The sequence below is a fragment of the Pithys albifrons genome, chromosome 6 (assembly GCF_047495875.1).
Source record: "Pithys albifrons albifrons isolate INPA30051 chromosome 6, PitAlb_v1, whole genome shotgun sequence".
Taxonomy (NCBI): domain Eukaryota; kingdom Metazoa; phylum Chordata; class Aves; order Passeriformes; family Thamnophilidae; genus Pithys; species Pithys albifrons.
The window spans coordinates 49,419,290-49,447,181 of record NC_092463.1 but is presented as its reverse complement, the minus strand read 5'-3'; the positions used below and the strand labels follow the sequence as shown (position 1 = coordinate 49,447,181).

General features: G+C 44.2%; 1 protein-coding gene and 1 pseudogene across 2 annotated transcripts in view; one reads left to right on the top strand and one right to left on the bottom strand.

The window, feature by feature from the left end:
* Positions 1–1,677: 1,677 nt before the first annotated feature.
* TSPAN32 (tetraspanin 32) overlaps positions 1,678–27,892 on the bottom strand; it is a 40,126-nt gene continuing 13,911 nt past the window's right edge. For both annotated transcript variants that reach the window (XM_071559491.1, XM_071559492.1), the window contains exons 4-8: positions 22,297–22,371; positions 9,388–9,489; positions 7,856–7,948; positions 5,664–5,747; positions 1,678–3,450 (exon numbers count right to left, since the gene is read on the bottom strand). In XM_071559491.1, the coding sequence (XP_071415592.1) occupies positions 3,355–3,450; positions 5,664–5,747; positions 7,856–7,948; positions 9,388–9,489; positions 22,297–22,371 (450 nt within the window). In that variant the 3' untranslated portion in view covers positions 1,678–3,354. The remainder of the gene's footprint in view (positions 3,451–5,663; positions 5,748–7,855; positions 7,949–9,387; positions 9,490–22,296; positions 22,372–27,892) is intronic.
* Positions 26,293–26,408, top strand: LOC139673767 (5S ribosomal RNA; annotated as a pseudogene).

Here is a 27,892-nt window from a genome sequence, read left to right as displayed (position 1 = left end):
CTCCCCAGCCCCAGGGGTTTATAGGTAGCCTCACAGGTTTATAGGTGGCCCCACAGGCCAGAGCAACCTGGCCTTAGGTTGCTCCCTATTCCCAGGTCCTCAGAAAGAGCTGGGGAGCTGTCTAATGTAAAAGGGTAACTTATGAGCCCAACTCAACATATACTCATCGAAAAGTCAAAACGCGATTGCCCAGATGACCTTTGTGGAAATAACTGATAATTGCTGCAGCTTAATTGGCAATTATCTGAAGCCAATTCACAATTAAATATTTAACTTTGCACCTTTTTCTGTAACTTTATTTTTTTTTCCCCTGCATATACCTACATAAATAGGATTTCTCTCCTATCAGAGAGTGTGTTGACATGCTTATAACAAATAGCTTCCGCTAGAGCAAGCCCCAGGAAGGCTCGCTGCTTTGCAGGTGTTTCCTAGCCTGGCTGCTGGCTTGCATACCCAATGCTCAGCTCTATGCTCTTTTCCCAGCAAAATCTCTTTCTTGCTCCTCTCAACACTGTGTAAATCTTGGCACCACTTACTTGGGGTTTTGCTCTGGTTGCACAAGAGCTGCAGTTTGCCCCTAGCAAAGAGCAAATTAAGGACTAGTAAGTGTAAGAATACTCATTGTAGGACAGGGAATTTTTGTTGGCAGAAGTGTAAAAATACTGTTTAACACTTGTCTACCTTGCAGGTTCCATCCAGCCATCTCAAGGTGCTGCAACTTCTACAACTGTAAAAAATGTTATCATGGCACATTTCTGTAATGGATTTCTAAGACTTGAGGAGTTGAAGGTATCTGCTTTTCTGCTCCTGAAAATTACTGTGGGATACCACTGCGGGGTGGCAGGAACCCCTGCTGCTACATACAACACAAACTCTGGGTCAAGAACGTGTCCAGCTGGGCATGGCTCTGTCATCTGTTCACTGAAGGGGCTGCTCCTTGCAGGGGAACTCCAGCAGCCAGTGAAATGGGAATAAAGCTTACAAGATGGCCAGTGGCCACCATATACGTGCTACTCCGGTCCATAACTATCCCTTTAACATTAAAAACTGACCTGGGAAGGTGGCGCACCTAAAGCTTTAGCAATCCTGGTGGTGAAGTTGTAACAGAGATCTTTTCTATCAGATGAGACCTGTGCAGGTAACCCACACCAATAACAGTGACTCCACCAATTTGTCTGTTTCTGGTGTTTTTTGATAAGGCAGAATATCAGCAGTTAGATGGCCAACAAAGAGCAGTGGGCAAGACTTGACTTTTTTTAAAAACAAGTGAAACCATAAGGATTTCTTTCATTTAAATACTCTAGTCTTGATAGTGTAACCATGTCCTTAAGATTTTTTCCTCTCTCTGGGTGCAGTACTCCTTGAGAGGTACCTGCCTGCTGCCCTGTCAGCTGGCCAAGGGTAGGATAAGGCTGATGAGCTGCTCCTTTTCCTCCAAAGGACCAATGCAATCCTCTCCTCCAGCACACTGCTGGAACAGGCAAGTACTGTCTGCCTGGGGAATATCTCTTCCCAGCACTGAAAAAATTATGCATGCACTCTGTGATGCAAACCCCCCAAGAAAGGCAGACAGCCTCATGCACAGCAGAAAAAGAGAAGGAATAATGGCCTTTCCCAAGAAATTCATCTTTATTTAAGCAACTCTGAGTCACATGAGCTGCCAGCTGGCCTGAGAAATAACAATAGCAGTGGCCTGGACGGTACAAGCTGGAGCTCACAAGGGAGATTGTGTCTTTCCAAATATCAATATTAGAATCTATATAAGTGATTATTTCCCCACCACTACAAACTGCATATGCTATCAAGAGCATATCATCCTAAATCCCTTGCAGACTGAGGTTTGTTCGTGACTGCCAGGAGGTAGCTTGGGTACTACACTGGAGCAGTTTGAACTTCATCCTACTTCCAGTGAAGTCAATGGTGAAGCTCTGCTGGTTTCAAGGGAGTGGGATGTGAAGTGATAGCCCTCCCTCACCCCTTCACAATGCAATTCCTTCTAACACAGGGTATTTGCAGCCATGTTAAAATGCCAACCAGGTGCCATAGGCTCTACTGCTGTTCTTGCACGTGAAGCAGCCTCTGCCTGAGGGACAGAACCCATCTTGAACATCATCATGGGAGCTTCCATGTTCATCTCAATAAACACTTGCTACTTACCATTTTTCATGGCTGAAAGCCACTACACAGGAGAGGAGTGAAAGTTGTTGGTTCAACAGACATTTCACATAGCTGTATAATTCACAGCAAGTATTACCTCCATTGCAGTGATGGCTTTCAGCTCAGAAGTGGCTCTGACTACTCACAACAAGGGCAAGGCATGCCAGGAAGCTGTTTTTTCAGCTACACTGACAGCCTTTTAAAAGTTCTCTTTATTACTGGTAATGTGATGCAAAGAGTACATGGAATTGGACTTTGTATTTTTTTACCTGGCTGGAGATCACTCCTGTTCTCTTACAGATTTAAACTTTGCATTTATGTTTAATCTCAAAGTCCTTTGGCATTGCCCTGCAGCACAGTGGGTTATTGAAGCCAAATAAAACAGAGCTGGGGTTGGAAGTTGAACAACCCCCTGTGAATCAGGGTGTCATCAAGGTCGGGGAGGATGACTAAATTCTAAGAACCAAAAAATAATATTGTATTTTATTAGCAAGGAGGACTAACAGAGGAATATGTCCTTCTGCTGGTCAGTTGTTTCAAAGCTCATGTACTACTTTCTAATTTTTCTCCCAATTTCTACCAAAAGCTCTGTGAATCTGACAATGTTTGAAAATAGAGGAAAACTAATCAATGGTCACTGGATGCCTACGAACTCCAACAAGATCAGAAACATGTCTGAAGTGAATCATTGTGAGTGTCCACACTGGGAGAGCGTATTTCCCATTAGCAATGACACACTTTGTGTCTATTTATTTACAGATGGCACAAGATTGATCCTGGGCTGCGATCCAAAACCATCTTCCTAGAAACTGTGCATCCTTGGGGGTCACAGGGAACAGCTCAGATGACTGTGATTTTTGCTCGTCTTTTTTCTCCATTTTTGTCCTAGGGTGCTCTTTGTATTCTACTTGTGGAGCTACAGCCCGTACACCTCCTGACAGGGGCACCTGCATCTCTGAGCCCAGGTGCATATCTCAGTCCTTGTCTGTTTGAGGCAAAGATGTGGGATTTCTCCTCAGACCATCATCTGCTCTGACCATCTCAGAAATGCACAAAATCTGGTAGTGCAGGAAAGGGAAACGTGTGACACATCCCACTCCCTGATCCCTGCAATACCTTGCAGGTGATTTATGGGTGAATTCCAACATTTTCCTGTGCGTAGAGCTGGCTAGGTAGAGATGCCCAGGCATTGGGTTTCTACCTCTCTCGCAGGATGTATTTGCCTTTCCGCTCCAGATTGCTGCTGAAGTGGATGGAGAACCAAAGGAATGAAGTTAAGATCATCCCATAAACCTGAAAGGAAATAAATGAGATAGGCATACAATTAAGTGCGTATGTGATTATGATCCTCTACCTGTGAAAATAAGCAATCATAGATGTTGCATTTGGCCATTTGGCACTTCTGAATTATATATCAGGGTGGCACATTTTTCTTAAGAGAGGTGCTTTTCAGTAAAGTGAACTCCAATTCTGACATGGGAGAAAAAAAAAACAAAAACCAAACATGTGGTTAAAACATCTGATTGGAATTAGCACAGCAGAGCTAAACCTGCCCTAAAAATACCAAGAAATAAGATGAAAATAGGAAATTCAGATTTCAAATTCCTGCCATAAAACACTCCTCTGTGCAAAACAAACATACATCTCTCATAATAATAGCCTTTTGTAAAGATATCATGGGGGGAAAACAACACCCATGTATTGTTTGGAGTAAAAAAACAACATAACAAACAAATGAAACCATAAACCAAGTCTAAACCCCACCCCACACACCTGCATCGTTAGGAATGCAGATGACAGCATGGTCCCTCTCTATTGTGATATTCTGCCTGATATATCACACATCAGGATTTACACAGGGAACATATCAAAGGTAAGGCTTCAGTAGGAAGGATAATGAAGGCTTTAACAACATGCTCTTTCCTAAAGTATGCCCTAACGTGAAAGTGCCTTTACTTGCAGCTTGATCTGGGGATATGTGTACATTGTTAGATGAGGGATAGTGACATCAGAGCAGCTTATAACCCTCTTCACGTGCTTCCTTTGCATCCTGCCATCACAATAGTGAACCATGCAGTGAAGTTTCCTCTATCACAAGCTTCAAAGATAGCTGCCTTATCTGGCTATAGAATCAAGCTGTGAAAAAAGGATATATATAGTAAAAATGCTCCCGCTTTTATCTGAATACAGCTGCAGTGAAATTTTCCCTATACCTGAGAAAAACTGGAAAGTGATACCAAATATTCACACGTGATTTTACATTTATAGCTCCAGCCTGATGCTTTTCTTAATTTATTGATAGCAGTATAAAATAAAAAAAATGTTTGTTTCTCTGGGTTTTATTTAGTTGGAGAGGATCTTCTAATCCATAATTGCACTAAGGGGGACACAAGGAGTAAAAGGATCTTCAAATACACTTTTAGTCAGGAAAGGTCACGCCAGCTGGGGAGCAGCATGGAGATAATACAGCAGACCAAACTTTCTTCATGGTGAAGAAATGAGTCTCCTGACACGTTCTCTTTTCTGGTGTGCAACACCACATATGCAGAGCTCTTGTGTAGTGGTAATTCCAGTGATACACCTCTGCCAAGCAGTGCGTGGGCATACAAGCAGGCAGGTTTTAATTAGTGGTCCTCTCCAACTCCACAGAGACTGCCCCCATGTAGTCACTGAGCCCCCTCACCACTAAAAGATGTGCTCCTCTTGCAGCATTTTGTTTTTCCTTTTTTCCTCCCCCAAATAACAGTCACAAATTCAGTGCACACCCTTTCTACACAAGCCATCCTTCAAAGATTATTTTACCCCTCCTCTGCAAGATTTCCCTTCAAAGACCGAATCTGGAAGCCCAGCCAAAACACTGTTTCTTTCCTTTGCAGCCTGCTCCTTACAAGCCCATGATTTACCCACTCACTGCCCAAGATGAACCTTACTAGGTTCATTAGCGGTCGGTAATAGAAAGACATCTTCCCTTTCTGCCCAGCTCTCCAGCTCCACTGCCAGTGCCCAGTAGCTTTCAAGACCTTCCAGCTCTAGCTGCACAAAGTGACTTCCCAGACTGAGCTAGGAGGCAGTAGTTTTCCTAAAATATAGTGCTTTTACTGCATATCCTTTTCTACCACTTCTGCTGTCTTCCTACTTGATCCGCAAGCCTCCAGCAAGGTGACATGGACTCTCACTTGCACGAGAAGACACGCAGGCAAGTCTGAGTGAATGAAATGCAACTGCTGCTGCATCCTGCTCCCCATACCCAGCTGCCATGCCTCATTTCGGCAGAAAAACTGTGCCGTGAGCCTCTTCCTGTAGGAAAACCACTCCATCAATCAGCCTGGCAAAACAGATCCTGGCCCTTTCCTAATTTCAATAGTGGAGTCCACAACTGCTTGTTTCTCTGCTGCTGGCCTTCAAAAGCACCCAAAATCTTAGCTTTTGGGGGCTAATTTAGAATACACTTTTCCTGCTGGAGCCTGCCTTTCAGGGCCAAAATGCAAAAGTTCAGACACTGTTACCATGAAGCCAATGGTGATTCCCAGGAGCGAGAAGACTAAGTCCATGTGCTTCTTCAGAAAGAACTGGATCACTTGCAGGCAGTCCTGGGAAGAGAGAGACACCCCTTGCAGCACATCAGCAGCTTGGTGGGGGACTTTAAACCTCCAACACCACTTGCCACACTTCCAGACAGAAAGGAAGGCAAGAGAGGGGTGCAGCATTGCACAGCTGGACAGCTCTCCCTTTTTCTACTGCTGCTGCTGCAACTTGGAAAGACAAACATCTGTGTTACATTTTGTACTACTACAACATGCCTCTGCTTTTCTTGGTGTGATGAATTTTGGACTGTGAGGGATGTATGTTTAAGTGTGTTTATGTGAAAGCTTTTTTCTTTTCACCCACTGGAAAACAGAAAGAGGGAAATGAAAAGATGGAAAAGTAGAGCACACCATGATGCTAAATGCATTCCCCAAGGTTACTAATGAACAGCTCAATTTTGCAAGGTGCTGCAAACATTAATATACATTAGCCTTAACCATGCCAGTGGCCCCACAGAAATCCAGGAGGTGTTAGCCAAGAGAACCATTTCAGAAATGCAAGAGTGTGCCCTTGATGAAGTGATTTGCAGAGTGAGCTAAGAGAGCCCAAAGCCAGGAGTCCATGTAGTGCAGCCACCAAACTCTGTGGTTTCCTGTGTTATAAAGCACATCCTCCCACTCACTTCCCCAGCTCCCAAGCAAAGGAAATACAAACAACTAGATGGGAGGAATGGAGTCACCCATATGGTGCCCAGCTTTGTTCTACTCTCCCTTCCTGCTCTTTGAGCTGAGTTCAACCCTGACTCAAGATGTGACAGTCCTGGAGGCAGTGCTTTGAAATACTGCTCTGTGGGCTGACATGTGTCTGCACGTCATGGTGTCTTGTTAGAGCTTTACATTTTTATCTGACAACAGTGTGTTTGTATAGTTGTAGAAACATGGTTTTATTTTTCCTAGAGACAGCATATACTGATACTGGTGGCAGTAGCTACTTCAGATGATTTGGCTATTCCAGGGGAAGAAAAATAATTGTACAACAGATTTGCTCAGATAGTATGAAGTCTACATTGTGGCTTCAGTGTAGAACAATCTAATACTGGTGGCTTTTCTATCAGTCTCACTGAGATACTGGAAAAGAGGAGGAATGAAGTGTAGTTGATGAAGCATCATCAACCTGCTTCATGAGTTTCTCATTTCAATAACTCTTTAAGGCCCCAGAGAAAAGGAATTACATCAAATTCTACATTTGCTCTTAGTGGAACACATTTTAAGCCCCACAGACTCCTGCCTAGTGGAAAGTCAAACAGTTTTTTTGCGCTCAGATACATGCCCATGATATCACACTCTGCGTGCACAGATGAAGAGAAGGCTGGAGGGAAGTTACAGGCTGCAAACGTAAGCATTTTGAAGGCTTTCTAGAACTGCAAAGGAAACCGCATCTGCAAGTGTAAGACCAGCCCCACCAGGGCTCCTCCTCCTAAATCACAGAATCATAGAATGGTTTAGGTTGAAAGGAACCCTAAAGAGAATATAGTTGCAATTTTCCTGCCATGGGTGGGCCACCTTGCACTTGACCAGGTTTCTCAGAGCTTTACACAATCTAGTCTTGAATGCCTTCAGAGGCAGGGCATCCACAAATTCTCTGGGCAACCTGTTCCAGTGCCTCACCACCCTTACAGTAAACAATTTTTTCCCTAATGTTTAAAATAAACCTATTCTCTTTCAGTCTGAAGCCATTCCTCCTTGTCCTGTCACTACATGCTCTTCTGAAAAGTCTCTCTCCATCTTTCTTGTAGGCCCTTTCAGGTATTGAAAGGACACAATTAGGTCACCCTCTAAACCATTTCTTTTCCATGCTGAACAAACACAGTTCTCTCAGTCTTTCCTTGTAGGAGAGGTATTTCATCCCTCTAATCATCTTGGTGGCCAGCCCTCCTCTAGCCTCGCTCCAACAGGTCCATGTTCTTCCTGTGCTGGGGATCCCAGAGCTGAATGCAGCAATCCAGTGTTGTTACTGAAACAGAAAAACCTCAACAAAACAAATCCTAACCCATTTCAACCCCAAACCATGAAAAAGCCACAGTTCTCATCAACACTTTAACTTCAGTGAGGTTTTGACAGCCAGCAAGTTGTGGCACAATCCCACTGTTGGGTAGAAGAATCTTTTACCTTACCTGTCCCACATCGTGCGCCTGGCTGTGTGGGCACGTCTTGAGCTCAACGTTGGTTGTGTCCCCAAAAGGAGAGTGCTTCCCACAGCACAGGAACTGGAAGAGAGGGAGAAGTCTGCCAGCCACTTTCCAGGGCTATCCCCTTGCCATCAGCTGCTGGAGCAGGAGGTGCTGGCAATGGGCCACCCTTCCTCTGTGCTGCCGCATGCTGGGCTACCCAACTAGGGGGTCAAGATGCAAAGCACATAGGTGTAGAATCAACATCTGCAGCAAGAGAGGCTAAATTCATAGGAGGTAGATGGATGTGGCCCCAAACTTGCCCGTGTTCCTCCAAAACTGCTCCCTGGGACTGCCCTCGCTCCATGGGCATACCAATGCTCACAGTGACTGCTCTGGAAAACCCAGGGATGCACAGATTCGTGTTTCCAGTGATTGTTATGGGCTGGGGGAATCACACCCACTATGGAGCTGGTTTCCTATTGCCTTGGTGTGCTGCCCAGTTTGGAGGTCTGGCAGAAAGAAAGAAAATAATAGGAGTAGAAGGATTGTTTCTCCATCAAAGTGGCTAAAATAAGGAACTGATGAATCCAGGTATTGTGCCTGGTTCTCCTTGTCAAGTGACACTCTGGGTGTGCTGCTCCACAACCCTGAGAGCAAGCACCTTCATGCCTGGTCATGGGGCCACCACCATCACTGTAATGAGAAACATGTGCCCTTTTCTGTGTTTTGAGAAGCATGGATGGAAGCAGGTTTGGAAAGTACTAGTTACGATGATTTAAGAAAACACAGAATGATAAAGAGAGTTGCATGGGAGGTGTCTGGAAACTGGCAAGCAGAGCTGACCTTCCCATCCAGACAATGCTGAGTATCATGAATTCACTACCCAAACAGGCCCTGCTGTGCAAGAGGACAACATCTCCTGTACTCAGCAGGGACTTAAGAGTTTCTCACCATGGGGGACATCCTCACTCATCTCCTGAGGCTTCAAGGGCAAGTGTCTTCTCTATGCACTGAGTAACCACCCTTGCCCACATACTGAGCTAGAGAGAAGTCCCCTTCTCCAACAACATGCTGGGTGGTGATTTTTGGGAGCTTGATAACAGTCTCCAGTTCTGTAAGAAATAACCAAATCCAAATACTACTGCTAGGCTATGTAGGATTCCTGCCCCTCCTCTCTCCTTGACCAGGGGTATATCCATGTTTGTGTAACACAAATAGGGAGCAGGGCAAAGGGTGGGCTGAGACAGACAATATATATATCAGCTGCAGTGTGGAAATTTTATAGATCTTGCACCGCAGTGATGCTCAGATAGGTGACCCCTTCCTCCTGTTGATAATCTGTTTTGTCAGACCTGAGAAAGGAAGAACAGGAAGGAAGGAGCAGACTCCACAGCAGGCTGGAGGACTCAGTTCCTGAGGGAAAATGGTGTCTCAGCATCCACAAGGCAGAACACAGTTGTCAGCCCCAGCCTGCTGAAAATATCAGGAAGATATCCCAAGGCAAGGTTTTCTACTGCTGCTGAAAGATAACTTACTGCTTCATGGATGGCAGTTAATTCATCCCTCCTGAAGTTGGAGGAATTCCTCCTCACCTCCTCATACACAAAATCATACACATCCATCATGCTGTCTTCCACCTGCAATGAAAGCAGAGATCTGTACATGCAAAATACTGGTCACAGTTGTCTCTGGAGTGAATTATGCTGTTCTGGCATTCCCCCAGAAGCTCTCCCAGGTAAAGCAATATAAGCAGTGCAGCTACTAAATGACCTCCACACAGCAGCAGGAGCTGGTGTATGACCCACCATGCACCAAGGGGAAGTTATGGCATGGTGAGTTCCATGAGAGAGGCAGTGGCACTGCAGGCGTAACACCTGCTGCTATGTGTGGACCCTTCAGTGTCATGTTGGGGCCTCACTGGCTGATTGCTGGAGCTTTTGGCCAGTTTTGGATGTAGCATCAGAGAAGAACTCAGGTGCTTGTGACCACTGTGCCTCTGAGTCCCTCTTCCCCACAATCTGATGGGGGGACTGTGAGGACAGGCATACATGACCATGAGATGCTATAATACAAAGGCGAGAGGACCTCAGGGGGCTGGTGTTATCCCAGTGACAGAGTAGTTTTTCCAAACAGAGACAAAAAAATAGCATGAGTGATTCAGTGTTGAGTCAGACCTTAAATATTTCCCAGTCATGTGAGAACGTGCAGATTGACAGATCCCAGCCAACTCCTGCTCGGGTGTCAAAGGAAAAAAAATATGACAATCGCCTTCAGTGCCTGGAGTCAAAGCCTTATTTCTTCCTTTCATTTTCCCTTGCTTCCTCAAAAACACTGATCTGAGTGGGCCTACAGGCAGTGCTTGGCTTTCAGGAGGGAAAATCGATGGGTGAGACAGGCATAGCAAGTGGCTGCATGGGGAAGGATGGACACTCTGGGAACAGAGACACCACTCAGCAAGGCTTTGCAGCTCAGTCTTAAGGGCCTGCCCTTGGAAATTGCTCTAGGGAAAAAAAAAACCTCCAGCACTGTCTGCTCAGGGGTGAAACTAGGATTATTTGATGTGGTTACATCTATTACTGCATTACTGCTCTGCTCTGCTTGGCTGCCCAAAATGAAAGCAACAAATGGAGGGTGATAACCAGAGAGAGGGGAGAGGGAGGTTGAGAAGATGACTTGTATCAGACTTGACTCTGTGCCTCCAGGGACAGGGTCTAAAGCCACAGATCAGAATATTTTCCATGGCTATCAACATGTCATAAAAATGGAGGGGCTTGTGGGTTTCTCTGCATTTCTCTGCTGCAAAGCTACCATTGCCCCAGGGTGCTCCAGCATCCATCATGGAGCAATCAGAAGGTGAGGCAGGAGCAACACAGCTTCAATAAGAGATGTCCAATGACAGACAGGGTTCAGATATTCTGAGCCAAGGAAAAAGTCCTTTGCAGCAAAAGGAGTGACACTGAGCTCTCCCACACAGGTGAGGAAGGAGGATGTTCATTTTGTCCTGTCATATATCAGAGTGCATCAAGTGGGATGGGTGCAGCAGACTTCTGCGTCAACCTTCCTCTGAGCAAACCTTAAAACCCAACAAAAAGGAAAACATTCAGGCTTTTCTAACTTCTTGAGGGCCATGAAATAGCTTTCCAGCAGCAGTAATTAGATTAATGGATTCAATAAAAAGAACATCCATTTCCACTGAAGAATTGGATTAAGAATAACAAAAAAAGAATAATCTTTTGACCTCCTCTTGTGAAGGAAGGAAGAATAGAACAGGTGGCTTCTTAACCCAAGAGATTATTACCTTTTGAATATCAATCCCAGTCTAAGATTCAGGAATAAAAACTGGTTTGTGCTGTGACTACATACATATGCGTTTTTGCAAGGTAACAGTGCTACGTGTGCAATTTATGCCTTTTAATATTTATCATTAGGCTCAGGATGCTGAGCTTTTCTCCAAAAGGCCTAAATTTGGATAACTTAAAAAAAAAATTTAAAAGGGTGAAAGCAAGTTGCTGGTTCAAGCAGGAGTTCAAGGGTTAAAAGCTATCCAGAAGTTTAACTACTTCTAAAGGTCTCTGGAACTCTGGGACAGGAAATGTTGGGACAGGTAATTTTGTACCATTTCTGTGCTAGCTCATGAGCTGACTTCACAGTTACCTACTGATTTTTTTTAATTTTCATTTTGTCAAGCAGCCTCCAAGAACTGAAAACACAAGGGATTAAAAGGAAAATATGTAACAGCAATAATTTCCTCTTAGAAGGTGTGTCAGGGCAGGCCTAAGAGTAAAATTTGTTGATTAGTCATTCTCATCATTTCTATCTAGCAATTATATCAAGCATTTATATCCAGACATTATCTGAATATGCTGTAAGGGAATGTCAAGCTATAAAACCATTTTCTAAAGAGTGAATTGCTTGTAGTTCCTCCACATCATCTTTTTCATTTTCACTAGGATCATTTGATTTTGGAGGGGAAAACTGCTGTTTTTATACAACACAATGGTTTGTTTTCAAAGATTACTGCGGACAACTTTCTCATTTAAATACTTCAGAGGTAGGTATATAGTACTAAATCTCAGAATTTATCACTGTCTGTTTCTTTCTGCGCAGAAGACAGTGCCACAGAGCATGAGAGGTCTGGTTGAATAAGAGAAGACATATAAAAGCCACACATTGCACTTTGCTGCCTGGGATCTGTTTATGTTTATACTCAGAGCTGCAGCCAAGCTCTGAAACACCAGTGATGCATGGCAGCATCTATGCAGCCCAAAATGTGCTAACTCATGCATGCCTGATGATATAAAAAAAATAAAACCAGAAAGTGTGAGACAGTCGCCCAGTGGTTTCACGACCTATCCTCATTTGCAACATTGCTTCATCCAGCAGACACAAGTTCATCTCTATGTTTTCCTTTGATCCAGGACCTAACACAGTGAAGATCTAGACTGCAGCACTGCTTTGTACAAAGTTGTCATCCTCAATAGATTCCCACTGAACACTCCCTTGATGAGCAACTTCAAGTCTGTTGCCTCAAGACAATTTTCTTTTTCTGTATCTTACACCAGGTGTTGGAAGAAAAAATATTAAAAATAATCAGGGTTCTTTTTCTCATGGTGTCCTCCTTACAGCAGCCAGGACCAGTATATGACTGTGTGGGTGTAACCCAAACTGTGTATTCTACACCCTCTATGTCATTTCTCATGAACTGTTAATGACAGATTGTTGGCAGCAGTTGCCTAGGGCACACCTGACCCCTCAATCTGGGTGTTAAAGGACCCTGTGAGATAGAAGGGTGTTCTTGTCTTCACACCAATTACTCAGCTGTGATAACTCCGCTCATTAGCACCTTCACACCCAGCCTGAGGAGTTATGTCTGCTAATGGACTGTCAAGGATTCCAAAAATATCCCATGATTCACAGCATAAATCACCCATTGTGAAACTCCTGGTCCTGGGGGAAGTACTGGGCACTCCCCCAAGTGAACCTGAGCATATATAATACTCGAGTTTTGAGGGCTTCTAGTACTACTTGTCAGATTCAGAGGATGACCAGAATCCCCACAGGACTGCTACTGCCACTCTCAACCAGACTGCGACCATCATCCTCAACAACAGGTTTTCCTTTTATGTAAGTGTATTTTCCTGCTCCTAGTGACTTGCTGTGACCCATTGCTGGAGGAGTTCTGCTGGACCACCTCTCCCTTGGAAGGAGACTGCGTTTGCAATGCTGATCAGTAAGAAACATCAAGAGCTGAAGATAAAACCTCAGTTGGGCTTAAGAAAAATCTCCAGGTTAAGTGATATGGAGTTCACACCTTACAGTAATTCTTTTCCTGGAAGAAGTTGGGTGAAGTGTTCCAGGTCTAAATTAGTTAAATAAGCTGCCTACCATTTCTCTCTGCATTCCTTAATGCAATATTCATTTAGGGATGATATTGATGGGTTGCTGGATACAATAAATGGAAAATCTCCACTGATATTGATGCATCCGACTCCAACTAACTCAATAAGTAGCATTTTTCACTTAAAGTAAAATAAAAAAGGAATTTTGACATTGTTTATCATCCTCTAAATCTTTTATCCCCCAAGAAGCACGATTTATCATTGCTGGAAGACATGTGCTATAAGCTATTATTGTTCTTGCCCTTGGCTATTAAAAACTATAGCAAATTTCAGTCTTACCTCCTCTAAGAGGAAAACTGACATTTTTTACTTCAGTTATTTATCAAGGATAATTTTTACCTGTAACAGGACTTGGAACAGAAAGATGAGACAAGAAGGTCCATCTTCAATTCCCAATCCCTTTGGAGGCCAAAGGTGCCAATGAATCCCACTCCTGCTGCCAGTGAATACCCATACTTAGGCAACTTGAGAATGTTACTTAGGTTGAAACTGATGTAGGCTTGTACCAAGAACAATGATCTGAATCTCAGTGAACCATCATTGTAACTGCTGTTTGTAAAAAATCCCTCTACAAAGCTGAAGTTCAAGGGGAGTAATAGCAAAAGGACATGTCAGGATTACCTAAAGACAAGTCCACCTTCCTCCTTTCTGAAAAACAGGAATACTCATGATATGGCAGAGGAGGAAGACAAGCACAAAAAGCAGGAGGAGAATCCTTCTCTTCTGTGGGTCTTTGTGCCTTTGAGGTACCAAACCAAGCACATGCAGTGCAGCCTCAGAAGAATCTGCAACCTCAGCACTTCATGATCCTTGCGTGTTGCCAAAAAAGATGTACTCACTGGCATCACCCAGAAATGCCCCATCAGTGGTGACTACCGCAGACTCCCCCACTTAGCTATGAACTGCAAGTTAGTCAGTTAAGATGTGAAACTGAAATAAAGTGATTAGCTCACTCAAAATTCTTCCTTGCTCCAGCATGAAAAACACTTCTGCATTTTGCTGTCTCTGACCTTCCTTTCCTCCCTGGTGTCCAGAAGCGCACATGTTCACAGCATGTCAGAAACAGCAGGGAGGTAGATGCAACATCCTGGGTTTGGGCAAAGCAATACTGCAACTCCAATGAAACAGGAGAGAAAGCCACGCTGGTTTCATTAGCCAGGTTGCAGAGCAGCTCCCACCATATGGATTGAGCACATGGTAAGATGAGCTCCCCATCCGTGCTCAATGCACCCATCATTGCCATATCAAAGTCATACAGCTTGCTGAAAGTTTATATATCCTTTATTGCCTGTCAGCTTCCCTCTTCTCCTGCCTTCCTGCAGCCAGTCATTCCCAGATGCAGAATACAACCAGTGCTGCAAAACAGAGCAGCCTTTGAGGGCCCCCACAGAATATGGCACAAGATAGGAATGTGCTGCCCCTTTCTTTGACCAATAGTGGTCAATGGAGGCCGCCGATGTGAGGCTTTTAACCAAATGGTTTTCACCAGTTTTTTTTTCCAAAGTCTATATATAGATTTTATACCTATCTATATATACATATATAGGGTAGGGGAAGACACATGCATTCCCACCCACTTTCTAATATTGCCAGAGCACCAGGCAAACCTTGACCATTCTTTGCATCATCATTGAGGAAACACACAGAAGAAGAGAGACTAAAAACTATTGCAGAACAAAGAACATAGGAAAAGTGAAGCTTTACACAACCGTTTCTCTCCAGTCTCGGTACTTCCATCAGGTCCTTGCATAAAACACTTAAAACATGTGAAAGTGCTGAACCGTTACACCGCTAACCTCCTCCTCATTTCCTATCTCCACATCCTGAAGAGAACAGCAAAAATCTAGCTATGTAGGTGCTAAACAACCCTCCAGGCCAGTGGGCAGGGGGGCATCAGATCCTCATGCTCAACTAAGCTATAAACCCCTAAGGCCACTGCTCTGCTACTTGGATGCAGCCAGGAGCATTACTTTGTGTCTGTGGCAGACACCAGATGCTTTATAGGGAAGCACAGAAAACCTGGATGGGCAGTTAATCAATATTAACAAGGCTTTTTTCCTAAATCCTCCAAATCTGGGGCTGCACTCCTTGTGAGTGTCACAAGCCTCAGTGTGTCAAGGTCTCCTTGGTTTTTTTAATTAGGTTTTTAGGTTGTATCATCAACAGAACCAGACCCAGGGCAGCCCTGTCAGCCCTTGGAGCTGGTGGTGGCTGTCCTGCTGTGGTGAGCATCCCACAGGTGCATGAAGGTGGGATGGCAACCATCCAAGCAGCCTCAGGTACCATGGCTGATGCTGCTGTAGTGGGTGCTCCAGCTCGCGCTCTGCCACAGAAAGCAGCAGAAATGGGGCCGCGTGGGTTCAGCATCAGGGCAGCAATAAATTATATAACCTGTGAGTGCAAATGCCTGGGTGGAGGCTCAGACAAAGGAGAGCAGTGTCTGGCTCAGGGGAGTGGGCCGTTGCTGTGTAATGAGAACATAAACACTGGGAAAGAGTCACAATATTTAAAAACATTAAGGAAAAGGGAGGAGTTTCCCGCCTCTTTTGTTTTCCCCGTGTAGTTCAGAGACTGGGAAAAGCTTGGTCCTTACCTTAAAGTGATTATGCCTGGTAGATTAACAGCAAGAACAAGGAGCACATCAGATTATTCACAGTGTTCTCACAGCCAAACCACTGATTTTAGAAAATGCTCTTGAAAGACTCCTTCCTGTGAGCAGCTACAATCCTGATCCAGCCCCACTGAATCAAAAACTTGTTTTCTTTGGGTCTGGTTTCAGAAAGCACATGAACACAACTTCGGTTTGTTTTTAACTCCCATTAAAATCTCTAGAACTTCATCCTCCATTTAAACATTGCCCACAGATGAGACCAACTGGACCCTGCAAGACTTTCCCCCAACATACACCAGAGGCAGCAATGACAGACACAAACACACCATGGAAAATCCACTGACTTGATCTTCCACTAGAAGGACCTCTACAGTTCCACATAAGAAATTAACTGGGAAGTGCTGAGTCATTCCTTGCATACCTGCAGAAACAAGAAACTCCTGAGCTGTTTTCACACATGCAAACACTGATTTGCCAATTGGAGACCCAGGCCATGTTGTGTCTGTCTTTGCAAAAGTACTGGTTGAGAGACGGAGACAAGAAGACCAGTGCTGGTCCCATATGCCAGAAAGGGAGAAGGGAAGCTGCTCTGTTCCAGAACAAGTCCCAGGTGTGGAAATGTTTGTTATTTAACAGCGGCAAACTGTTAATTTCAGCTGTACACTCCAGGCCCTGTTAGAAAATCACCATCCTAAAAGGTATCCCCTTGCTTGCTAACAAAGTACAGAAGACTCTGTTTCTACTTCTAAGACCCAGAAGGGGAGACCAAATAGGTTCCTTTGGAAGAAGGAGAATTGGGGTGTACATGGATGGCTTATGTTCTCTACCCATAAAAAGCTAAATCCTCACATTTATTCTCTGAGTACTAGCAGTGTAACACGGAGGGGCTAATGCCTTTCCACTTATGTAGAGCCAAAAGCCACAGATGAAACATCCTTTTGAAAATATGTAGAAATACTAGAAACTATTTGATAACTAAGAGATCACCATATCATTGCAGCCAGTGCAAATTCAAGGAACTTCTTACTCCAAAGGATATGGCGAATCAGGCCTTTATGTCAGAAATAAGGGAAACAATTTTCACCAGTTTCAAAATTTCCCGAGTTGGGAAATCATAATTTAATCCATTTTATGCTTTTACATGTGATTTACCTGTAATTAAAATGCTCATTCTTGTTGCAAAACTTCTTTCCTATTGCAGCGATTTTACTGTTGGTGGCCTACCCTGCCATTCTGACTAGCTTAAGGGGCTGGCACCACAGAGGTGCTGGAAGGACTGTCTCAGCTGCTGCAGAGAAGAGGATCAGCAGAAGATGGCATGGCATAGAAACTTCTCTGGCCCCTTTCACAGGAGGGCCCAGAACAAAACCCCAAACCTCAGGTTGAACAAGGCAAAGTGCCTGGTCCTGCACTTTAGTCAAGTGAGGTCAACAACCTCATGCAGCTCTACAGACTTGGGGAACAGTGGCTAGAAAGGGCCCCAGTGGAAAAAAGACCCGAAGGTGCTGGTTGAAGGCTGAACACAAGCAAGCAGTGTGCCTATGTGGACAAGATGGCCAACGACACCCTGGTCTGTATCAAAAATAGTGGGGCCGGCAGGACAAGGGAAGTGATCGTCTCTCTGTACACAGCATTGGCGAGGCCACACCTCAAGTCCTGTGTCCAGTTCTGGGCCCCTCACTAGAAGAAAGGCATTGAGGTGCTGGAGAGATTCCAGAGAAGGGCAATAAAGCTTGTGAAGAGTCTGGAGAGTAAGTCCAATGAAGAGCAGCTGAGGGAGCTGAGGTTGCTTAGTCTAGAGAAAAAGAGGCTCAGAGAAGACCTTATCACTCTCTACAACTACTTGAAAGGAGGTTGTAGCAAGGTGGGGATTGGTCTCTTCTTTCAGGCAATTAGTGACAGAACAAGAGGACATAGCCTTTAGCTGTTCCTGGGGAGGTTCAGGCTGGACATCAGGAAGAACTTCATCAAAAGGGTGGTCAGGCATTGGAACAGGCTGCTCAGGAAGGTGATGGAGTCACTGTCCCTGGAGGTGTTCAAGAAATGACTGGACATGGCACTTAGAGCTATGGTCTAGTTGATTGGCTGGACTCAATGATCCTGGAGGTCTTTTCCAAACTTAATCATTCTGTGATTCTATTTTTGTGTCGGTTTTAAGCATACCAAGTCTTCTATATGGCAGCTGCAAGGACATCTTTGCTCCAGCCTCTGCAGACAGGTTTGTAAAGTAGCAGTTAACAAGTGAGGAGAGAAGGGAAACTGGGGAGGAGGAAGCAGCAGCCCTCCCAACCAGCTATGCCAGATGTGGCATGCCTTCCCTACATCCCTCTCTGCACCCCAGGTCCTAGCTGCTTTCAGCTACACTGTGAATGACTGAGAGATCACACTTGGACAGTGGTTTGTGGAAAAGGAACTGTCATAAAAATAGCTTTGGAAAACAAGACTCAGCTCTTCAGCTTCAGGAACCAAGACTTCATAATGTGGCTGAAAACCATCTGAAAACCACATAATTTCTGTGGTTACCACATCTGTTCCATCAAAGACACTTGCATAGAAGTCATCCTCTCTGCCCTCCCATGTGTGTTGGTCTCTCACTTGCTTTGCACCATCACTGTCCTTCCTCAGACAGATTTACAACACTTTCCTACGAAGACCATATCTCCCACTGAGAGAAGGAATAATTGCAATGCAACCTTTTAGAATAAAGCACGATAAATCTCAGGTTCATGGCTGCTACATGTCTGGCATACATTATTTTAAGAATAAAGACTATGGTGACATTGAGTCTATCTGGAATGCAGATAACTTGAAATGAAAACATTTGGCATCTGTATGAAAGAATCTGCTTAGAAGCTACAGAAGGTCACAATAGCAGAAAAGAATGAGAAAGGAAAAGTTTCACATTTTGTTTACAGTGCACAGGTCTGAGAATATCAAATATTTACAAATAATTTCTTCCTTTTTCCCTGCCCAGCTTCTCTGTAAGAAATACTGTAAACAGGTCGCTGAAAGAGCCACACAGGCAGAAAGGACAACTCACTTTCATCATGTTCAGACAAGGTTTCTATCTATTTTTGCTTGATAATAACTATCAAAATAATTTTTCAACTGAATATTGGAATTTTCTGTTTCAGGTGATTTTCTGCTTTATGAAGAAAATGTAGGTTGGAGGGGAGGGCTCTTCTTTCAGTGCTGCCTGTGATCGGCATCTTGGCCATGGGGAGAGAGGGGACAGAATCTATCACCAACAGCTCCCAGCTGGCATTTCCAAACAGAACAGGCTAATTTTCTGTCTGGCTTTTCACTGGAAACTCAATGTATTTTGCATTGGAAAAATACTGGTTTTGTTTTAGCCATGATTGGGATGGGCGGTAGCCCCTTGATGCTCTCAGGGTCAGTGATTCAGGCACAAGTAATGGGCATATTCTCATCCATATTTAGTTTTACATCCTCCAATTGTGTTTCTTTCTTGATAGTTGTCTACATCCCATCAGGCTTACAAGACATCCACCATCTTAGCTGCATTTGCCTTTCCCCCCCCAGATTACCTCAATTAACTACTTCTGAGAGTACTGACGTGAAGCAGGCAGTGGAGGACACCTGCTTTAATTTGGTTCTTTATTTTGAGAAAGTCAGGCAAACAAACAGCTCTATAATGAGACTTCAGAAGTCTTCCCCCCACTTAATTCAATTTTCTGTACCACTGCACTACCTGCCTTTCTGTCCTGGAGAGGCAGTCACATCTGCATTTCTCTGTCATCTGCCTTTCTCTCTCTAGTGAGACAGGCTTCTTTTCAATTGAAACTAAACTTCCATATGTTTTGCAAGTGATACTTCTAATTAAGTCAAACTCATTTATATGCCCTGTTTCTCTTTGCATTTTAGGAAGCAGAGAAACCTAAGATGGTCTCTAACAGTACTTTAATTTTTCTGTTGTCAGAAACACTGCTGGTTCTCCTTAGCCAGAAAATAAAACTTTTATAAAACCCCCTTGTTTTGCTTAGTGGAAACTGTTTTGCTGTTTTGCTCACAGAAGCCAAACCAATTACTAAAGCTAACCATAACCATGGGTGCATTTGTGGGCAGAGCACTCAAAGCAAAAAACCCCAAGAAAATAATTTTAAGTAAAAACAGATGTAGTGATTAAGAGATATACAAAGTAATTCTCCTTTAAATATTGTGAGCAAAATATTTTTGAATGTCATATCTCTGTATTAACCCAATGTACAGCTTTTTCTTACAGACTTTTTATGCCCTACTCTGCATATGTGGATTAAAGTATAACTAAATAGTCTATTTCAGTAATACACTTTCACAAGACCAACCAGACACAGTTTCTGGTGCCATTTCTCCTTTACTGACACAGCTTTTGTGTCAATCTATCATTTAACTTCTGCAGAAGAAGGAGGAAAGTGTGCTCAAGGCCTCCCTTCTGTGTTGATAATGAAAATAAAATTATTTCCATATTAAATTGTTAGTATGAATGTAATAAATTTTGATAGTTTTTCCTGAAAGGAAGAGAAAAAAATACAGAGGTTGTGGAAGTATTCTTTTTCATGGATGCCTCATCTCTGATTGAATCTGCTTCAGCCAGTTAAGTGTACAGATAAAAGGTGCTGCTGTGCCATCAGCACTCACCCTAACATTTCTAAAGCAGTTGGACAAATTTGCAGAGGAAAAATCCACTGAGAACATTATAGGCAAAGGCACTAGCAGGTGCCACCAGCAGACACCTGAGCCACAAGCTGTTGTCATTTGAAAAAGCATTGCTTTGTGCTTGCTGGGGTTTTATGCTGCTATGGTGGCCAACAGCAGGTTGGCCAACAACCTCCTTGGCCAACAGCTCCTACCTTGGTCAACAACTTTAGTCTGATCCAGCATTGCCACCTGCACATTTCAAAGGATTTTCAACTACTATGGCCATTGGTCAGCTCTGGACAAACTTTCTAGGGAAGCAGGACCTTGTCCATCATCTTAGTCTTGACTTTTGCTTTCGGAAGGACTGGATTTTAATTTATGCACAGCACAGTGAATGATTATGGGACAGGGCTCCTTTCCCTCAGGAAAAGCAATTGACACATTCCTAGTATAGACTGAGATTCCAGGATTTGATGAAGTCGTGCTACACCGTCACAAAGGAAAACTCACAGCCAGCCTTCTGGCACACTGGTCTTTGATTTTCCCAGTATCTGTAACCCTAAAGAGATGAGCTGGCAGCATCAATCCCTAATCCACTAGGATGATGTTTCACATCACTCACATCCCCACTGCTGTCTGGAACATTGCAGGTTACGGCACATGCCTGTGACTGGGGAGGAGCAAAATGGAGACAGGGATTGACTCACTTCATGACACATCTATCAAAGCCCCAAACACTTACAGGAGTTACTGTCAGATAATTTAGATTCTTGCCCAAAATATCAGTGTTCTGCTTTCAAAAGAAAGATTTCATGATTTTTTTTGCATTCCTGAGTCTCTTAAATCTTACATTTTTTGAATGCAGGAATGCAAAAAGGGGAATCAAGACCAAATAGCAACAAATCCCTCTGAATGGGAAGAGAAATAAGTATGCCAAATGCAAATTGTATCAGATTAGGAAAGGATTTTTTAAAAAATATAGAATTCTTTAGATTAGTAAATATTAAGTTCAATTTCTGCTTTCCCCAGCAGACTGATACCCTGGTCTTTGGGGCATCCCAGCCCCAAGGCATGCTTACCCACTGTGATGCACATCTCTGCATGCCTCAAGTCAACTTCCCTAGCACTTGCATCTCCCACACCATCCATCTGCCACAGCACCAGCAAGCTCTGGGTTAACAATTCAAATCCCAACTTTCTTCCAAATTCTCCTACAATCTTTTCTTTCTGATCCAGCATGATAGTGACCCAAAACACTGTTTTTCACTCTAGTGTTTTTCCTTCACCACTGCTGCTTGTTAATATACACATGTCCCAGTTGTTTCTCCTGGCCCCTGCCAGGGACAACCTGAACAGCCACAACCTGCCATTGCCTTTGAATAGAAGCTCCCAATTGACACTGGCAGGAATTAGAACCAGCTGGAAATTACTCGTCTGAAGTCAAGCATCTGATTTAAAACAAAACAAAACAAAACAAACATCCCCTGCAAAAAAATCCTAAAGCTAGTTACAATGAGACTTGCATTTTGTTTTGCCTTTAGGACAAAGAATTTGCCCTGCATGAGGGTTTCCATGGCTTCTCCCTTCAGATGATCCCGTTGAAGAGGCAGCTGATGAAGGCATCCCTGTTCTTGCAAAGGACAGATGAGACAGAGCCTGGATCTGATAGACCTCAGCATGGATAGCTTAATTACAACCAGATGTCCCTTTTATGGAAGAAATAGTTGCTACCAAAAAAAAAAAAAAAAAAAGCTCTGATGAGATGCTGGTGGTATTTTCTAGCAGCCAACATTTACCTCCATGCTGTGTGTGTATCTCCAGCAGGCAGCTGGGATCAATCCACAGAAGGCCAGAGCAAAACAGAAAAATCCCTGAGGATAAAGAGGAAAAATACCATCAGTTACAGCATAGGGAGAAAAATACCCATTAGCAAACACCATCAGGACATATTTAATATGCTTGTTTGAGCAAGTTTCATTAAAGTTTAAATATCATCTTCTTTTAATATCCCTCATAATGCTGGTTACTTAACAGAAATTAGATGGACAATAATGTGATTCTCCAGCAGAAGCCCTCTAATTACACTATGGCAAATTGAAGAGATTGACCAAAAAGGCAGGCAGCTTCCTGTGGAGCAGTTAATCTATACTGCCCATATTCCTCTTGGAAAAAGGAGGGGGATAAAAATATTGGATTTATGGTATGCTCCTTTTCTGCAGGACAACTGTGCCCCAGAATAGCATCTCCTTACTCATGGGATTCAATTCCTTGCATTTAAAACTTGGCTATTGGCTTCAAAGAGAGGAAAACCCACACAAATAGTCCATAAAGAAGTGAATAACCAGGATAGAGAGCAACCCGCTCTGGAAGAGGAGCTGAACTTAACTCAGTGAGCAAGGTAGCAGCTGTATGGCCGAACTGCCTTCCTTAAATCATCACCATCCTAGTTAGACAACAGGATGACAGATATAATCAAGGCCAGCAACTGACCATGAAGTGTCTAAACAATAACGGCAAGAACACAGGAGGTGTCTTGTGTCTTCTTTCCTAGGCTTGTAGAGCTGGCAGTTACATGCTTTGTCTCTTCCTTTAAAAACATATGGACTTAAAAAAACCCAAATCTTGATGTAAACAGCACTTGCCTGCTGTGACAGCTGGACCAAAGGAATTTTTCACATTAAAAAAAAGTGCCTATGAAGCATTTGAAGGCTAAATGGGCTCATCAAATGTGAATCCACAGCTTAGTCTTGGAATGACAAAAGATAGTGAATAAGTACAAGTGGAAAATTAATGCCCTTACAAGTTCCTCCATGAAACTGTACCTCTTCCAACACATACCATGGGAAGGGAAAATTACCCAACTGACTGCACATTATTTTGATTTCTATTTTTAGTATGACTGTTTTCATTGTATGATATAGCAGAAATAACTTGAAAAATATTAAATCTTACATGAACTTTTAACAAATTCAAGCTTAAGGGGAGGAAGAAAAGCATTGCTTCTTTCACAAATAAAAATTTGCCTAAAAGGTATAGCTTAAAATAAAAAAGCTCCAAATTCATCCATATGCAGCAAGAAAGGAAAATGTGTTACTTCAAAGCCTAGAAATAAAAGTGAACATGCCAATAAACTGCCTTTTGCTGGCTTTTGTCCATCTGCCATGCTTCTCTGCCTTGTCCACAGGCTTTGCTTGTGGAACAACACTACCATCGGCATTTCACCACTTTTTGGGGGGCACCTTGTTCAGGCTCTGCATCAGACACTGGATAAAACCCTGTTACAGTTCTTATGAAAAATCTTCAATTATGTATGGCCAGTCTCTCCCTTATTTTATTTTTTTGGCAGCTGCCTGGCTGTATAGCTGATGAGATCACTCGTTGTCTTGCTAGGAGCTGAAATGGAATTACAGAAGACCCTAAGGGGGATGAGAGGAAAAGTTTGATCAAACACTGACATGACAAGGGGAACACAAGTAGTGAAGAAAGGCTCGCAGGGCAAAATGTCACAGACTAAAACCCAGCTGGAGTGGGGATTCAACCCCTGAAGGTACAGCACAAACCAGAGGGAGGAGGTGAGGTTACACAGGCATTTCAGGTTGCTCCTCACTAGGACCAGAGGCTGCATTTTGCACTTCCTCCAACAAGTTCCCCACCAAACAAACACGATAACAAAGTCATCACTTGCACCAAAATTAAGTTCAAAACCAAGTAAATTAAAAAAAAAGTCAGATGAAAAAATCAGGACTGATAGCAATGTGAACATTCTGCTGCACATCGCTCAAGTAAGGTTATAGTTGAGAGGGTCCACCATGAACCTGGTGAATGTGAACAACAGCATGCCAGTGACATCACCCAGATTTCTTCCTCCGTGCTCTCCCTTCCTCCCCCCACCAGCTCCAGCACTTATGACATCTCTCTGGGACCAAAATCCTCACAGATTAAAATCCTCCTTCTCTTCTTCCTTTCCCTCAGCTGCACCGCACATCTCAGTCTTTCACATTCAGCATCAGCTCTCCCTTTATTTCTGTCTAGTTTCTCTGGGAATACCAACATGCCAGCCCCTTGGGAAGCTCCCCCTCCATCCAGCCGGTGCACAGCAATTACATGACTCCAAGAACATCTTATAAATAAATTATAGCCTGCTTTTTCCCTTCCCAGCCAAAAGGCTTTTGGAAGAGTAACTTTCTAATTACATTAGAAGACATTTGGAGGAACAAAGAAAAAGGCAACGTGCAGTTTGCATACAAAATGTGGAAGGGTTGAGGCTGGTTCACCGTCTCCCAGACCCTCGGAGCTCCTTGGAGACAGCCACAGGCTGCTGCCTGCTCTCTTTGTGGAAGGCAGCCACATCAGCCCTGTGGAGGGCTGTCACCAGCCAGATATCCATTACTCTTTTATGAATGACCTTGTTTCCATCCTTGTTGCAAGGAACAATTTATCACTGACAGACTTGGCAGAATCCACTGAAACAGCATCCTGTCTGTTGGCTGCTGTTTCTTTTAATTCACGTTTCTGGTACTTCCCCTTTGGTTAAGGGGGTCTGCTTTGGATGAGGGAAGGATCCTTTAGCTCAGACTGGGTTCGGTAGCTCTGCCAAACTCCCACATTCCCAGGAAAGGAGCTGACCTCTGCCCTGCTCATCTCCAGCTGCTTTTTGATGCTGCTGTGGTCATTGCAAGGGCCAGCTCCGTGCCAGACTGCACAGGCCAGGGGCAGGGAAAAGGGGGAGCTAATTTCAGATTGCATCCATCAGGTTGTGTTCCTCCCTCCCTGACCCAGTTGATCCAAAAGCACACAAGGTTTTTGCCTTTTGACACAGCAAACTCAAGTCAGTGATCTCAGCCTGAAATAGGAATCTCTCCTCAGCACCAGCTGAGCACCCAGATGCCTCACTCAGAAGTGTTCCACCATGAAGGAGAGAATAGGAGGCAGATTAACTGTGAAAGAAAGATGCTGATGTGCACTGCAGTGATATTAAGGACTCTGTACACACTTGCCTACAATGATACACCGGGGTACAGTAAAGCAACAAGCCTGTGTTGTATGCTGGCCTTACTGGCACATCATTCTTGATGAAAAACTGTGTTATATTGGATATTCTCTAAGGCTTTTTATGACAGAATTTTGGAAGAGCTGCTCCATCCTGAACACAAATTTTCCTCTAAACAAGTGGGTTTCTAAGCTGTAAAGTTCAGACATCAGAATTTCAGCTGGGTTATTATGGTTTGCATGTTGCTCCCTGCTTTTTTGTTCTTTCCCTTTTTATGCTTGACCAGGTAACAACACATGATTCCTTAAACCTTGACGGTGGGTCTGTTTTCTTTCCTTTTCCTCCCCTTCAATAGTGACATGGCCTCCAGGGCTGTGAGAACTGCAGGATGTTTACATTCAGCACTGACTGCATGACAGACCACTAAAAAGTAGAGTTTGCCTGAGATGGAGGACAGTCAATAAACCTGTTGATATTCTCCCTGTTTAAGAAGAGCTTCAAGGATAATATGCCTGGACTTTAGAACATAAATTTTTATCCTTAAATTCTCAGTTACTTTCTTGATACCAGCTTTTTTGCAAGCATCATTGGATGCACATTAGCATCTCTCTGGTCTGGTGTGCTGGTAATGCAGCTACAAGACAACTTCCTGAGATATGCAGGCTTAAATGAGTTTCAACTGTTCTGGTTTCTAAGCACTGTGCATCACTGTGTACTGTTATTAGAATGGCACCAGAAAGGTCTGCAAAGACCTGAGACCCCTCCACGGTATACACACAAACCTCCAGATAGCCAGGCAGCTAACTACAGCCATGCCACCCTGATGTCTGATCCCGTCAGTTCTTGGAAGGTAAGCAGGGTCGGGGCTGGTTAGTACTTGGATGGGAGACCTCCTGGGAATACCGAGTGCTGTAGACCTTAGTCCTGAGGACTTCACTGTCACTGTCCAAACCTGCTAGACCGTGGCAGATGAACCTCAGGAGCAAAGGATGGAGCCAGTTTCGCGCATGCTGTGCCTCACCTAAAATAAATCCACCGTTCAGGCTCGAAGGATAAACCCACGTGGGTAGAGCCCCTCCCAAAATCTTCATTCGTGAAGCCTAGCCATGATAATGATAAGCATTTATAATTCAAATGGACACAAAAATTACTCCTTTAAGCCCATCTGCATCCTGGTTAGCTTTTCCCCTGGGTGGCTGGTTTACCAAGTGTCATTGTGGTGGATTAGCCACATTGATACAGACATCCCCTGAGTCTGACTCGGTTTCATGTACAGCCACAGATGTCAGACCAATAGTCTGGTGTCTTCCCTCTTTGATTAGAGTGAATTAAATGCCCTTCAAAACAAGACACACTCTTTGCAGGGAAGAGAAGTCCTTTAAAAACAATAGCCGGGAAAAGTGAAAGATCATCTCTATTGCAGAAGGAGGAAAAAAGCTACAACCAGTGGGTCTGATCACTCCTGCGAGCTACAGCTCAGCAGGGATCAGCAGGGCTGGATGCGACACTGACAAGAAGTTTTGGAGCCCCACAAGGCTGACCCCTGCTCTGGCCTCCGATTACACCTCACCGCAGCTGTCAGGATCGGCTCTTCCTGCCTTTCCTTCTTCCTGGCAGATCAGAGATTAAATGTGCGCCTTGGGAGGGGGCAGGAGCTCGGGGGAACACAAGCAGCAGGCTGGCCCTTGGTGTAAGATACAGTTAGAAGTGGCGGGAGGCGATTCACAAGAATACGCAAAATTCCCGTGTGATTTAAGGTGCTGATAAGCTGCTATGAACAAATTGTAGCGGACACTACGGTTGCTGGTGGCCAGCTCTTGGGTATTTCCCACGTTCCCGTTAATTTCTGAAGGCCTGGGATGTTCCGCCACCCTACAGGGATTACGGGGACTCCTCCCGTTACCGGCGTGTTCCCCGGCACCTCCCGGTGCGAGTGGGGAGCGCGGAGCGGGTGGCTGGCGGTCCCACGGCCCCCTCCAGCGGCGGAGCGCGGCGGTGGAGCGGCTCCCCCCTCGGGTATCGCCCCTCGCCTCCTGCCCGGCGCTTTGACACATTTGCGGGCCCCTCACGCTACAGGACATGGTGGAAACGGAGCTTAAAGGCAACCAAGAGTCACCATGTTATCTCACGTGAGAGATGCGTGGGATGATGCCTCGTCTCCACAGTTTCTGGGAAGGCACCTCGCACCCTTCCCGTTATACAGTGTCTCCCTGCAACAGTGCCCGCAGGGATTCAAAATGAAAGTGGCCACATCTCCCAGATACCTCAAACTGAAAGCGAGAGCCAAGCCAACAGGATGCACAAGGAGCCACAAAAAAATAAATGGCCAGTTAGGGTGTTCTGACAGCCGGAGTTTTCTTTGGTAGCCAGAGCTTGGCTGTGATACACCAAACCAAACGGGC